Source organism: Eublepharis macularius, chromosome 15 (assembly GCF_028583425.1).
Source record: "Eublepharis macularius isolate TG4126 chromosome 15, MPM_Emac_v1.0, whole genome shotgun sequence".
Taxonomy (NCBI): Eukaryota; Metazoa; Chordata; class Lepidosauria; order Squamata; family Eublepharidae; genus Eublepharis; species Eublepharis macularius.
In genome coordinates this window covers 53,501,564-53,516,505 of record NC_072804.1, presented here as the reverse complement: position 1 = coordinate 53,516,505, position 14,942 = coordinate 53,501,564, and the positions used below count along the sequence as shown (strand labels likewise).

The following is a 14,942-nucleotide window of genomic DNA, read 5'->3' as shown; positions in this document are numbered from 1 at the left end:
TCAATACATTGGAACTTCCCTTCCCTTACTTGCGCTGAAAAGACACAGAAAGGAGGGAATCTAATGATCTGCTTTGGGATAAAACATACCTAGGAGGGGAAAAGTCGGGGGATTCCTTCCCTGTCCTAATTTCCTACCTCTCTTTCAGGAGCCCTGCTTTTGAAATTACTGTCTCTTCTTGCAGAATGTTAAGATTCTCTGATTTTTTTGTGACTCTCTCTTCCTCTGGGCTTTATTTCTGGGGAAAGGAGATCTCTCACCCAGGGCAACTCCCAGCAGGAGGTAGTGCCCCTATCACTGCTTTGCATGCGCACACTCCTGGGACCGTGAGATGATGTCACTTCTGGGAAGTGATGTCATTGCACACGGCGTGGCTGCCCCTGCCCCCGGGAGAAAGAAAGAAAGAAAATGAGGGAGGGAGGAAAGACATGGAAGGAAGGAAAGAGAAAGGAAGGAAGGGAGGAGAGAAAGAAGGAAAGAAATAGAAAGAAGGGAAAAGAGAGAAAGAAAAGGAAAGAGAGAAAGAGAAAGGAAGGAAAGAAGGAAAGACAGGGAAGGAAGGAAAGAGAAAGGGAGGGAGGGAAAGAAGGAAAGAGAGAAAAAGAAAGACATGGAAAGAAGGAAAGAGAAAGGAAAGAAGGGAGGGAGGAAGGAAGGCTTCAGCTGGGAGGGAGGGAGGGAATCCCTTTCCTCTCAGCTGAAGTTTAAAGCCTGTTTGGGGCTTCCCCTAACCAGCTGAAGAGCGAGGGTTCCTTCTGGCAGAAAAAAGGCCTGCTCTTCCTCTCCTTCCTGAGGCAGCCGTTGTTAAAAGGTAGGGATATGTCCATATCAAAGTTGGGCGCATATCAAAGTTGGGTGCACTAGCCTTCAAGAAAATGGAAGGCACTAGCTTTCACTCCTTAACCCTGCCCATCCCAAACTCCCTCTCAATTTCTGATGGGCGCTGGATAGAGAACCAGCATGTTGCTGCTCACCTGGCTGTGCTCGCAGAGAAAATTCATCTGCAAAAGAAAAAACAATAAATAGGTTATTTCAATAAAGATTCCACTGCAGGCAATCACAAAAGACCAGGCTTCTAACAAACCGGTCCTCATTTAAAAACAGGCCCGTTTCCAGACACAAGGAAATGAATTAAAACTCCAAAGCTGTCTATAATCAGAAACAACAGGTCCAGTTTTCAAACTGGCTCCAGTTCTGTGACCCAGCAAGGCTTCAAAAAATGGGCCAGAATTTAAAATTGGTATTCTACACTTTGAGTCTGATCCAATTTCAGGAATTGCCAAATTCAGTACCGGGGGGAGGTGGGCCCCAACCAGAGATCAAGAGAGCCACTTTTAGAATAAGTGGGAAAAGAATTTCGACCAAGATTGATGACACCTGTAAAGAATTCTTTTTAATATACAGCTGACTTTCAGTCACCACATCCTCTCACATCTGTCTGATAGCCTTAAAAATATGCGATGGAATAATTGGTTATCAACACTCAGTTAACAGCTTCCAAGAGTCCTGAGTCAAAACTTTGATTTTCTTTCTAAAAGCAGCTCTTGAGCTTTGTTATTGGGTTCTGTCCCAGAGGCTATTGCAAGCCTTTGAAATGTCTGAGAACTACCTAATATAAATGCCCCTTAATTTTCTTTCCCAAGAGCCAGTTTGGTGTAGTGGTTAAGAGCAGCAGGACTCTAATCTGGAGAGCAGGGTTTGATTCCCCACTCCTCCGCTTGAAGCCAGCTGGGTGACCTTGGGCTAGTCACAGCTCTCTGGAGCTCTCTCAGCCCCACCCACCTCACAGGGGGATTGTTGTGGGGATAATAGTAGCATAATGGTTGTTGTGGGTTTTCCAGGCTGTATTGCCGTGGTCTTGGCATTGTAGTTCCTGACGTTTCGCCAGCAGCTGTGGCTGGCATCTTCAGAGGTGTAGCACCAAAAGACAGAGCTCTCTCAGTCTTTTGGTGCTACACCTCTGAAGATGCCAGCCACAGCTGCTGGCGAAACATCAGGAACTACAATGCCAAGACCACGGCAATACAGCCCAGAAAACCCACAACAACCATCGTTCTTCGGCCGTGAAAGCCTTCGACAATACAATAGTAGCATACTTAGTAAACCGCTCTGAGTGGGCATTAAGTTGTCCTGAAGGGCGGTATATAAATCGAATGTTATTATTATTATTATTCTCTCGAATGACTGCCTTCCGGACCCGTTGGTGCTTCCCAAACATTTCTTCCAGATAGCCCCTTTGCCAGACCACTGAGTCACACTCTAGAGAAGCTAGCCGAAAAGCTTGGGGCTTCACTTACCGTAACCCAAGGGGGAAATCATGACAGCGTTACTCCAGGGCCCATCGCCTGCCCCTGTGTAGGCTGCAACTCGGACACTCAGATTCTTCACGGGTGGATTCCACTCCAAGACTCTCTCATGGGTCAATCCCACGTCCACAACCACCTGGTGGGAAAGAGTAGTGTGATGTCGGGCAAAGGCAGACTGGCTATCTAACTTCCTTGGAAATTTCCAGGTGGGCCACTGCCCTAACTAATGACTCAAAGGCTATCGAGCTTAGCTGGTTCTGGGGCTGGTTTTCACTTCCCCATCCACTTCTAATGCAGAGGACAAGCAGGATATTATTCAAAAGGGCTTTTTACACAGATAGGAGGGCTGTATTGCAGGGAGGTGGTCTCAAAGAGATGTTTCGCTAACAAGTTCGGGACCATAGACTTCACCATTATGTAGCTGTACGTACTATCTATTGCTTTAAGTATGTGCTCCTATGGGCTATCCCTTTAAGTCCAGAGGAGTTAGCTGTGTTAGTCTGTAGTAGCAAAATAGCAAAGAGTCCAGTAACACCTTTAAAACTAAACAACTTTATTGTAGCATAAGCTTTCGAGAGCCACAGCTCTCTTTGTCTCTCTTCCTATTTTATTCCTTTAAGTATGACCCCACTGGGTAGTTCTATGTCGTCGGATGTCAGTCCTAGCATTGCTTATGCTCCGTTTCAGCATCGCTTCCACTTTGTATTGGATTTTTGCCAATGTTATGTCTTTGCAAACTTGCATTTTATATATTCTGTGGCATTGTTTATTGAAATGTCCTTGATATTGATTGTGCTAATCTCACACTATCCAATCCGCCTTGAGTCTCAGTGAGAAAAGCAGACTATACATTATTTATTTATTATCCGCCTTTCTCACTGAGACTCTAGGTGGATTACACAGTCTGAGATTAGTAAAGTCAATATCAAGGACATTTCCATAAAAGATGCCATGGGGTAAATAAATACAAGTTTTCAGAGGCATAGCATTAGCACGAATCCAATACAGAGTTGAAGAAATGCTGAAACGGAGCATAAGCAATTCTGGGACTGACATTAGACGACATGATGCACGGTAGCACATAGGGGCACATATTTAAAATACATGACATAAATAAATAAAATTATTATGATTTATTTAAACCATTCATATCCCATCCTTTCCTCCAAATTAGCAGATCCCCCCAGGGCAGATTACAGCCTAGGCCCTTTTCACACTACTTAACTGCTCCCGGAATGTTGCGAAACATCGCGCAAAAAACACGGAAGATAGTGTCTTCTCGAGAGAGTTTTGCACGATGTTGTGCAAAACTCTTGCAAGAAGATGCTATCTTCCGCGTTTTTTGCACGATGTTTTGCAACATTCCGGGAGCAGGTAAGTAGTGTGAAAAGGGTCCAGGGCTTTTTTTTCTGGGAAAAGAGGTGGTGGAACTCAGTGGGTTGCCCTCGGAGAAAATGGTCATATGGCTGGTGTCCCCGCCCCCTGATCTCCAGACAGAGGGGAGTTTAGATTGCCCTCCGTGCTGCTCGGCGGCATGGAGGGCAATCTCAACTCCCCTCTGTCTGGAGATCAGGGGGCGGGGCCACCAGCCATGTGACCATTTTCAAGAGGTTCCGGAAGTCCATTCCACCGCGTTCCAGCTGAAAAAAAGCCCTGATTACAACCAAGGAAACAGCCAGAGGGCAGCCAATAAAGTAGCCCCTGATTTTCCTCTTATCCGTGTAACTCAAACTCCATCATTTTTAAGACTTAGCATTCTCAAAAAGAGTTCAGTAGCACCTTTAAGACTAACCAATTTTATTGTAGCATAAGCTTTCGAGAATCAAGTTCTCTTCGTCAGATGCATGGTACAGAAACTGATCAAAATGTACCATGCATCTGACGAAGAGAACTTATGCTACAATAAAATTGGTTAGTCTTAAAGGTGCTACTGGACTCTTTTTGATTTTGCTACCACAGACTAACACGGCTAACTCCTCTGCATCTAAGACTTAGCATTGTTAATAACCACAAGGCCAACCCTTAACCCATAGTTAACGACATAACCAGCCACAAGCTTGTCAAAAAGGCTGTTTTCAGACATATATCAGAGCCTTAACACAGGGCAAAATGCCAGAAAAGATGTTGTGAGATGGACCCCCAACCAGGAGGGAATTTCAAAGCCAGGGTTTTACCGAGGATATTTCCTCTTGCAGGCCCCCCACCGTACTTCAAACAGCAGGGGCACACGGAGATGGACCGCCAACGATGGAGGCCAGAAGCGGTAGGAAAGGGTACAAGCCTCCTTTCCTCATTGAGGAACGCTCACCTCAGGCGAGTCACCTCTTTGGCAGATGAGTTTGTATCCACGCAGGACCCCGTTGACATGGCCTCGCGGCTCCCCCCACTGTACGATGGTGCAGGTGCCATTTTGAAAGGCCGTGATGTTCTCTGGGGCAGCTGTTGGCACTGTCCAGGAGAGGATATGTTACCATGGGCACCTCTACCCACAGGTGCATGAGAGATGGGACCATTTCCCAGGATACACCTGGGCAGCAACTCTTTACTCCCAAGTTAACATAATGCATTCGATAAAGGAGCGCATGCCGCCAAACTTCTTAACCTCATGTTTATGCATTGGAGCTGGCTGAGTGGTTAAGAGCAGGAACTATGATCCAAACAGCAGGATTTAAACCTCTGCTCAGCCCAAAGGGTCACTGAATGGCCTTGGGCAAGCTGCTGCATCTCAGACCCCAGATCCCTAACGTAACGCGTAGTTTAGACCTGTGCTGAAATGTTGGCCCACGCTCCGTCTCCCTTCCTTCCCAACTCCCTGCCCTCTAAAGGCCAAACAAGACAAAACATGGGAGATCCACAATAAGAATTTTCCAGCATCTTAGAAAAGGTAACAGCAGCTGTGCAGGTCCCTGATGAGGGCTGGGGCTACAGTTCTAGCACTTCTCTGCAGGGTTTTGCCAGCAAAGTCACCCAAGAGCCTTTTCGTCAGCACTGGCACAAAGAAAAAAGACAGGCAGAGAAAGAGGGCCTGTCTTTTTCCCCCCTTCCATTTTTAACAGCAGCAGGGGAACAGGGCATGGAGGAAGAGTTATCTCTTGCTCCTCTTGTGCCATGACCCCCAGCTAGAATCAGGGTCCCCAGGCAGCTGCAATTTCCCTTTTCAAAATGCTGAACCAGTCATAGACCTCCCAGGCACCTTGTCTAGTCTGACCATTAGGTGAAACTTTGAATCTGTTTCTTTCCAGAGAACTAGAAGGTCACAAAATTGTGGTGCTGTAGTTAGAGAGTCAAGTGAGAAGACAGGGGTCCAATCTCCATTCTGCCATTAAGCTTCCTGGGTGACCTTGGGCCAGCCACACGCCTTTCACCTACCCTACCTCACAGGGTTGTTGTTGTGAGGACAAAATAGAGAAAGGGGAAGAATCATATACGTTGCCTTGAACTCCTTAAAAAATGCAAACAGTTGGAGAGAGAGATCCACACCTCCTTCCAGGGTTTCCATAGCCACCCAGTGGGTCCACGGGGAGTTACCCTCTCTGGATCGACAGGACACGCGGACGTGGTACTGGGTGAAGGGGGTCAGGCCGAACAGGGTGTGGCTGAAGGGGGGCACATTGAGGTTCTGGTTATAGAGTGCCCGCTCAGAGACGGTGCTGAGATCCTCATCCGAGCGCACAGCCTGGGGAAAGGATCAACGGTAAGAAATGGACAGTGGATGACAAGGTTAGGAAGAGGCTTTGCATCTTCAGACGAAATACTTGATGGAGTTGTAGGCTAGAACATTTCAGGCTAAACGGGAAGGAGCAGAGCCTCTTGCGTTTTCCCAATACACTCTCATGTGAAAAGCTTGCCATGTTTTGTGAACATTTTTGTGAACTAAATGGCTAAAAAAAATGTCTCCCTGAGGTGTTACCTTACTCCTTGCAAGGAGATTCTCCCCGCAGAACGTTCTAAGAGAAAACAGTGACTACCTTGTGGCTTGGATCCAATTGGAAATCTCCACTGATGGGAAGGATTTCCATTGCAGGAGTGGGACTTTGTTACCATGGCCCCCCACTGCAGCCTCGACCCCCCCATTCTGCTCCTGAGTGACAGGGGAACCACTCCAGGAACAGTTTGAAGGGGCAGTTGTTGGGTTTGCAGCAAGAGGGGTAAATTCTCATCCCCCCCCTTCCATCAGTGGAAATTCTTCACTGAATCCAGCCCTCTCTCTCTGCAGCAGTGCCATCCCAAATCCTAAGGCCTCCTTTTGCTAAAAGTGAAGATTGGCCCTTGGGTAAAGTGGGACTAATACAGTGGAATTCTGATCTAGACCACTTCACTTTAATGCTCTCCTATGTCAAAACAAAAACCACCACCCAATCCGTGATTAGAAATATAGCACAGAAGGAAAAGAGCTGGGTGAGAATGTCCCTCCCTGATAGGCTAGCTTTCTGCTTGCACAGAGGGTTGTGTGTGTGTGTGTGTGTGTGTGTGTGTGTGTGTGGTAAACAAGCAAACCTGGCATGTTTTCACCCGCTGTCTGAAAATGGTATGTTCTACCTACCACTTCAGGACTCTACCAACTCATTCTGCTGCTAGAATAGACTAGATCAGAGGACCAACCAGAAGAGTGGCTATGCGCAATTTCTGATTAGGATTCCCTTTTTTAAAAAATGCTCCATGGGGAAGGGGGGATATAGGTACCACTACAGACATCTGTACAGGGCAAAGGATTGGAAACCCCTCTCCCAGTATTATAAAAGGGGGCGGATCCTAATCATAGATCTCCTGGCATCATCGAGAGTGGCAGCAAGATCTTGTTGGAAATTCCCCACCTGCTCTCAGTTTTGTTTCTTAGCCCTCCAGATTCACTGTTCAGGCTTTTTTAGTTCCCTATCCTAGGGCAGGGGGAATGTCACATTCTCAGTGGTGGGGAGCGGATGTCCGACGGAAGCAGAAGTTGGACAGGAAACAGTTCCTAAAAATAAAACAACTCTTTGCACTAGTTGGGCAAGACTGAGGGGAAGTGACCGATCCTTTCCAAAGCAGCCGGGCACGGATCCTGGGCTGGTTTCCTTCCAAAATTCTCCTGGACACACCGTCGTTCTTCTTACCTGGATGGTGCAGACCTCCAGCACGTAGGCCCCGCTAGGACCGGGCTCCCACACGACTTCCAGGCTGCGGTCAGTGGAGTGCACAAGGGACAAGGTGCGCGGCCGTCCGGGGACCACTAAAGGGAAATGGAGAGAGTAGACATGAGGTATATCCCAGCCACACATACCTTATAGGATCTAGCTAGAGGAGATATGTGACCGTATTTCACCTTCAGCCCTTTCCGGTCTGAAACAGCAGCTGTGGGAGACCTCCTTCGGCTGAGGGCTGTGATACACGGTGCGTGTGTGTGAGATGTCAACTCTTTCCTCCTATAAGCCATTTTCCCAACTACAAATGCCTGCTTCCCCCAAAGTTGCCATTTACCCCCTTTGGGGAAAACAAACAGGTTGCCAGTAAAGAGTCCATATATTTCTCCAATGGGGAAGCAGCAGCTAAATCAGAGACCCCCCACAGATGCTATTTACAGAGGGGGGGGATATGTGCTTGCAATGCAGTTGTGGACCTCCCAGCATATCTTCCAGTTTAGCTCTACCCATGAAAAAAACAAGTTTGGGTGCCTGCTCCATGGTCTTCCTCGTTACTACTTTGTGCCAGAAGGAGTCAAGAATAACCATAAAGTTATTTAGCTACAGGCGCTTATTTGAATTGTCTTCCTAAATGTGTGTCAAGACATCCCTGCCTTTAGAAAGCTAGCGTGTCAGGGAGAGTTGAACATTAAGCACATTGTTGATGCAAGTTGAATACATAAGGAAAGGGGCCTTTTCCCTTTGCCTGTAGAAAGCTAGCATTGTCAGGGAGAAGCCCTTTTTCCTAATCTGCTAGCTTTTTAACTTTCAGGGAGATCTTTGAACTGGAAGAGCATCTAAAACATGCAGCCCTGAAGTGCCACGTGCATTTTTCTGAGCCCAAGTAGCAGCTTGCTTTCAGAACAATTGCAAGAGTGTTTAAGCAGCTCCTCTGCAGAAACTGGTTCTGTTGTCCCTCAGAAGTGAGGTCTTCTAACTCTGAAACGTGTTGAACTCTAATACATCAGCTTTGACTTTTACGGCCATCCTTGGCATGTGCGAAGCCGCCATGCAGGGGCTCCCACCAGATCCCAACACTCCCCCCCCTGGAACATTCCTAAACACCTCCACCACCCCTCACCTGTCACTGCGGCTGTTCGAGAGGTGCTCATTCCCTTTGCATTGTAAGCCTCACACGAAAAGGATGTGCTGCGATTCAGGCCTGAGAGGAAGAACAAATGCAAGTGGGCATTATTAATTAATCCATACCAATAATAATATTGTTAGCATTTCTATAGCAACTGACAGTTCAGAGGGATTTCACACTATTTAGTGCATGAAGCGGCACACAAAAACACAGTAGATAGTTAAGAGTCCTGGTTCAGATATGGGGGGATTGAGGATGGGAAAGGGTTTTTTTTTATATCCAAGGCCACAACTGAGGATGGAAGAGTTTTGACATGCAAGGCCACAAGTGCATTCAGGTCGAGTGGAGACTGGAGTTTATATCCTGGATTCAAGTCTATCCCTATTTGCTCCTAGGCTATACTGGCAACTAGAGATGGGCATGAACCGGAAAAAAAACAAACTGCGGTTTGTGGTTCGTCACAGTTCATGAATCACGAACTTTCACGAACCTGCCCCGGTTTGCAAACTGGTTCGTTTAGTCAGCAAATCATCACTTCTGGGTCAGCAGAAGGTCACTTCCAGGCCAGCAGAAGGCCACTTCCGAGTCAGCAGAAGGTCTGCAGGAAGTCCATCCCCTGTTGCCTAGGAAACTGATTGATCAGTGCCAGGCAATCTGCAGTGACGAACCAAAAAAACCCGAACCAAACGAACCAGCCTGAAGTTTGTGGCGGTTCGTCAGAAATGGGCTCTGATGAATCACCAGTTCACAAACCACGAACCGGCCCGGTTCGTCACAAACTTTGGTTCGTATTTCCGTTCGTGCCCATCTCTACTGGCAACCTCTCAGCCTGTTCCTCCAGAACCCTGCCAACATCATTGGTCAAAGCTGTTTATCTTCCCATTTCAAAGATCAGGGGCAAAGACTGAGGCTTCTCACGTACCAATGGACATCCAGAGAATTCATCCCAGGGCAGGAGGTACGAACCTAGATGTTCAGTTTCCACACTGCCCCTTCCTCTTACACATAACCGGCAGCACCCTGCTCCCCCACTGGTTTCAAACAAAAGGCACAGTGCCAATTGGAATGACACAGCTACGATGTTTTACGTGTTGCCAGCATGCCTCAGGCCAAGTTCTCTGAACCTGGTCCAAAAGTTCCCCACACAAGGCAAGCAGCCGTTTAGTAATCCTATTCTGTCCCGACGACTGTTAACGAAAACTTTGTTACAGTAAAAGAGCATCTCTAAACTACAGGGCTAAAATTAACAGCTGTTCACTCTCCCCAGGGGACCCTGGGATCTCTCGTACTGTGAGAGGAAGCAGAGATCTCTAGCAGCTGTTAATCTCCAGAATCCTTTAAGGGCAGCCCTGACAGTGAAAAGATGGCAAAAGACCAGTTTAAGTTTGTACAGAAGATATTCTTAATTGCATTCAAGCTACGTACTTTTCCCACCCAGCTCTATTATCATCCTGCTATTCATCCAACTCTTTCAGCTACTCAAAGCACTGCACACACATTCTTTCAATAACGTTAACAACAACCCTGCATGGAGGGCCAGTTTTATCATCTTGAGATTGCAAGCGGAGTCCGAGAGAGAGGGGCTAGTTTAAGGATCAACCCAGACTTGAACTTAGGACAGCCTCGGTTCTTGCATCCAGCTGCTATCCATTTCACTGCCTTGGACCCTCAAACCACTGCAAAGTTTGCAAAACACTTGCTCCAAATATTTTTTAAAAGCTTCATAAACGTGCAACAAAAACCAAGCCTCTATCCATATCCCAGCTCTCCAAATACAATAGATTCCTGCCCTTACAATGACATTGAAGACTCCACCACCAGAGAGATTTCATACTGAATCTCCTTTAGGAAAAGAGCATCCGTCCGGGTTGCCAACCTCCAGGTGGGGCCTAGAGGTCTCCTGCAATTACAAACAATCTCCGAACTAAGAGATCGGTTCCCCTGGAAAAACGGATTGCTTTGAAGGGAGGACTCTATGGCATTCTCTGAAGAAGGGAGCTCTGACTCTCAACAACTTACACGCTCTGAAAATCTTGTTGGTTCCTAAAGTGCCACTGGAATCAAATCCTGCTGTTTCTATGACATTATAAACCTCTCCAAGCTCCAACCCCAAATCTCTGGGAATTTTCTCACCCAGTGTTGGCAACCTTAGCCTCTAGAGCTGAGAACAAAACATATAATCAAGGCCACACACCCCCCTCTTTCTAAGCAGTCCATACCCTAAAAGCTTGGGCCCAGTTCATAAACTTTTTCGAAATCATATCTGACAATAGTAAAGAGTCCACTAGCACCTTTAAGACTAACCCACTTTATTGTAGCATAAGCTTTCGAGAACCACAGCTCTCTTCATCAGATGCAACTTTATTGTAGCATAAGCTCTCGAAATCCACAGCTATCTTCATCAGACAAAGATAGCTGTGGTTCTCGAAAGCTTATGCTGCAATAAAGTGGGTTAGTCTTAAAGGTGCTACTAACCAACTTAAAGGTCTTAAAGGAGCTACTAACAAAAGGTGCTACTAACCAACTTTATCGTGGCATAAGCTTCCGAGAACCACAGCTCTCTTCGGCAGATGCCATTGTTAGATGCCATTGTTAGATGGCATCGGACGAAGAGAACTGTGGTTCTTGGAAGCTTATGCTACAATAAAGTGGGTTCATCTTAAAAGTGCTACTGGACTCTTAACTATTTTGCAACTACAGACTGACACAGCTAACTCCCCACCCCCAACCAAATCGTCTGGGGGAAGGACAGGGCAAGGGGTCCCCCACCATCCTTTTTTTTTTTTTTGTGATCCGCATTCTTAATTCCACTTTATTTTTTTTTAAATAAACTTTTTATTAACTTTAAAAAAACAACATACAATGCATAAACAGGAAAACAAATTACACAATATTAAAGTCAACTATAATACAAGAAAAAACAGATAGCTTATAATATACTACCAGTTTTCAAATATAATATTAACAAAGGAAAAAGAAAATTTGCTTAGAGAATTGCAATATACCTAAGCAGAGAGGGAGGTTCTTTACAGTTTGTATGAAACCCAACATATTGCTCAGAAACACCATGAGACAAACAATAAGTGCTTTGGAGGGTGTATATCATTGGTTAATAAGTAGTCAAAGAAAGGGAGCCATTTTGTCATAAAATCAGTTTCTTTTGGAAAATGCTGAGATATATAAATAGAATCATAAACTTTCTCCTGGATATAATAATCCCAGACTCTGGAAAACCAACTGTCGATAGATGGGATCTTGGGGGACTTCCAGTTAGCTGCCAAAAGGGATTTTCCGACCATTAGGAGGTCATTAATTAATTCTTTCCTAATGCTTGGGATATCCATGTTGTCCCATTGATTTAGAAAAATTAGCTTAATATCAAAGGGTATTTCATAACCTGTTATTTCTTTTATATTCTTTAAAATCTCTATCCAATAGTTTTTAACAAGGGGACAATTCCACCAGCAATGATCGAAAGAACCTATCAAATTACATCTTTTCCAACAATAAGGTGACTGAGTTTGTGAAAATAATGAGAGTCTCTTTGGTGTTAAATAACATCTGTGGATAATTTTATAAGCTTGAATTCTGTTGTTTATTATGCGAGAATCTCTTATATTAGAAGACCAAATTTTTTCCCATTGGTCTGGGGGAATTACAGATCCACAATCGGTTTGCCAGTCTAGCTGATATTTCTGAGGTTTTAATTCAAAGGTATTAAGAAGCAAATTATAAAGTTTGGATATCAAACCTTTTTGCGTCCAATCTGTTTGATTTAAGAGCTGTTCAAATTCTGTCATAGGGTTACTAAGGATTTGTTTAATTCCAATTTGATACATCATGTGAGAAAGTTGAAGATAAGTAAACCATTGCATTTTTTGTTGTAATTTATGTTCTAAGTCTTGTTTACCTAAAAAACCTGTACTTGTGGATATATCAATTAAACGAGTTAAATTCTGTTGTTGCCAGAAAGACATAAAAGAATTAGATTGGCCTGGGGGAAACCATGTTAGTCCTAAAAAGGATGAAAACCGGGATAATTTTGGCAAAATCTTTTTTTTGTATTGAGACCATATGCTCAGTATATCCACTAAAAAAGGATTATTTATCAATTTGCATAAATGATCATTTTTAACATTCCATATTAAATTCTGTATTACAAGAGGTGCATAATTAGGATGTATCGTTGTAACCCAATTCAAAGAAGTTGGGGTTCGTAAAATCTGGACTACATTCAATAACCTGGTAGCTACTTGGTATGTGTTAAGGTCTGGGTAATTAAAACCCCCTTTCCCATATTTCAGTCGGAGTGTGGTAAAAGCAATTCTCTGTTTTTTATAGTTCCATAAAAATTTATTTAACAAACTTTGCCAATTTTTCATCGTTTTCTGCGGGATCTTGAGTGGAATTGCTCTCATAAGAAATAAAAGTTTTGGCAGAATAAATGTTTTAATTATATGATACCTTTCAAACCAAGAGAGATTTAATTTGTTCCATTTGCCTAAGTTCAATTTTATTTGTTCTATAACTGCATTATGATTTAGTTTAAACAGTTGCTTCAAATCTGTAGAGATATTAATGCCCAAATATTTTATGTATTTAGAGACCCAACGATAATTACAGATTTTTTTTAGATGGGTAATTGAATCTTTTTGAATATAGACTGGGAGCAATTGAGATTTCATTTGGTTAATTGTTAACCCTGAAATATTACTGAATTTTGTTAGTGTCTCCTGTAGGGGAATAATTGATTTAATTGGATTTACCAAATAGAGCAATAGGTCATCAGCAAAAAGCCCCCACCATCCTTGAGTGGAAAAAGCCCAGTTTCCCATTATATGGGCAATTCAGTTTCTCCCCCCTCGGCCAGAGGAGAACATCTGGGGCCCAGTCGTGTGTCCCAGCTGGTATGTCCTGTTCCTTCCGCCCACCCGTCTGTGGTTTGGGTTTCTTCATGTCTGGCCCCAGCACTTTTTTTCCATGTTCAAACAGTCCTTTGAGCCAAGAGGACTCTTGGGTTCATTTATCCTGCTCAGGAAAAGAGAGATTGGGGAAGAGAGGCACCACAGAGGCCAGATCTTTCTTGCTCAGGAAAAGTTGCAGCTGGCTAACTAGTCAAAGTTGGTAAAAGGGCATTCTTGAGCACAGCTGCCACCTGCTTATCCGGGAGGAAACTCGGATCCAGGAGTACCCCTCGAGCCGCTGGGATGCCAGAGCTGTTGAGACAGGGTGATGGGCGGAAAGAATGTCCAGTGATGTTTGATACTGCATCCTGCACCCCCCACCGCCCCCCAAAAAACCAGGATGTAACATCAGCACATTGGGTAATGCTCTGGTGGTGGTGGAGCATGCCCTCAAGTCATAGCTGACTTATGGAGACCCCTGGTGGGGTTTTTAAGACAAGAAACTAACAGAGGTCATTTGCCATTGCATCCCTCTGCAATCTTAGTTTTTGTTGGCGGTCTCCCATCCAATTCCTAACCAAGGCCGGCCCTGCTTAGCTTCTGAGATAGGACAAGATCAGGCTCACCTGGGCTATCCAGGGCAGGGCAGGTAATGCTCTAGCCATCCCCAAAAGCTAGTTTTCAGGGATGGCTAGAACATTACCTGGTGCATTGATGTCACATCCGGGGTTTTGGGTGGATGTGACATCACGCATTGCCGGATGTCATTTCCTGCCCCAAGCTTTCTCCCACAACTCTGAGGAGCAAGGGCAAAGGGGGGGGGCAACTGATGGGAGGCCTCCCACTACAAACAGGCAAACCAGCATCCCCGAGTACCCCCAAGCTATGAATCTGTTACTTCAAGGGGAGTGCAACCCCCTCCACAATAGCTAAAGTCATGGGTGGAAAGCTGGGTAACGCTTTCCACCCACCACATCCACTTTCCACCCACCACTTCCATTTTGTTGGAATTAAGCTTTATTAGCCTGCATCCGTGCCAAAATTCCCACCAGGCACCAGTTCAGGGTTTCTCCAGCATCTCAAGGATCCATGGGAAGCGTAAACTAGAGCTGAGTTTCCTCCACATCTTGGTGACAGCCCAGTCCAAATCTCCGGGCGACCTCACCCAGCAGTTTCATGTAGATACCGAAAAGCGTATGGGACCAGATGGAGCCTAGGCTGTCACTCCCTGTTATCAAATGCTACCCTTCTTTATAAACAAGCAAACAGGATTTCACATGACCCGTCCAGAGATAGACAAAGCACACACACACACCACGGAAGTACATGTAATGCCACCGCCACTGATTTCGCTGAAAGGGCGACATTGATTCATTCACGCTGCAGTTATCTTCCTTCTTTCATTTGCGAGGAGCAGGGCTTTTTTTCAGCAGGAGCACGGGGGAACGGAGTTCCGGAACCTCTTCAAAATGGTCACATGGCTGGT

General features: G+C 45.2%; 1 protein-coding gene across 1 annotated transcript in view; it reads right to left on the bottom strand.

Moving 5' to 3' along the window:
• The window catches only part of AXL (AXL receptor tyrosine kinase), a 60,102-nt gene that overhangs the window by 15,665 nt on the left and 29,495 nt on the right, over window positions 1-14,942 (bottom strand). The window contains 5 exon segments of the mRNA XM_054999499.1: window positions 2,294-2,442; window positions 4,615-4,754; window positions 5,787-5,982; window positions 7,400-7,515; window positions 8,547-8,627. Of these exon segments, the coding sequence (XP_054855474.1) occupies window positions 2,294-2,442; window positions 4,615-4,754; window positions 5,787-5,982; window positions 7,400-7,515; window positions 8,547-8,627 (682 nt within the window).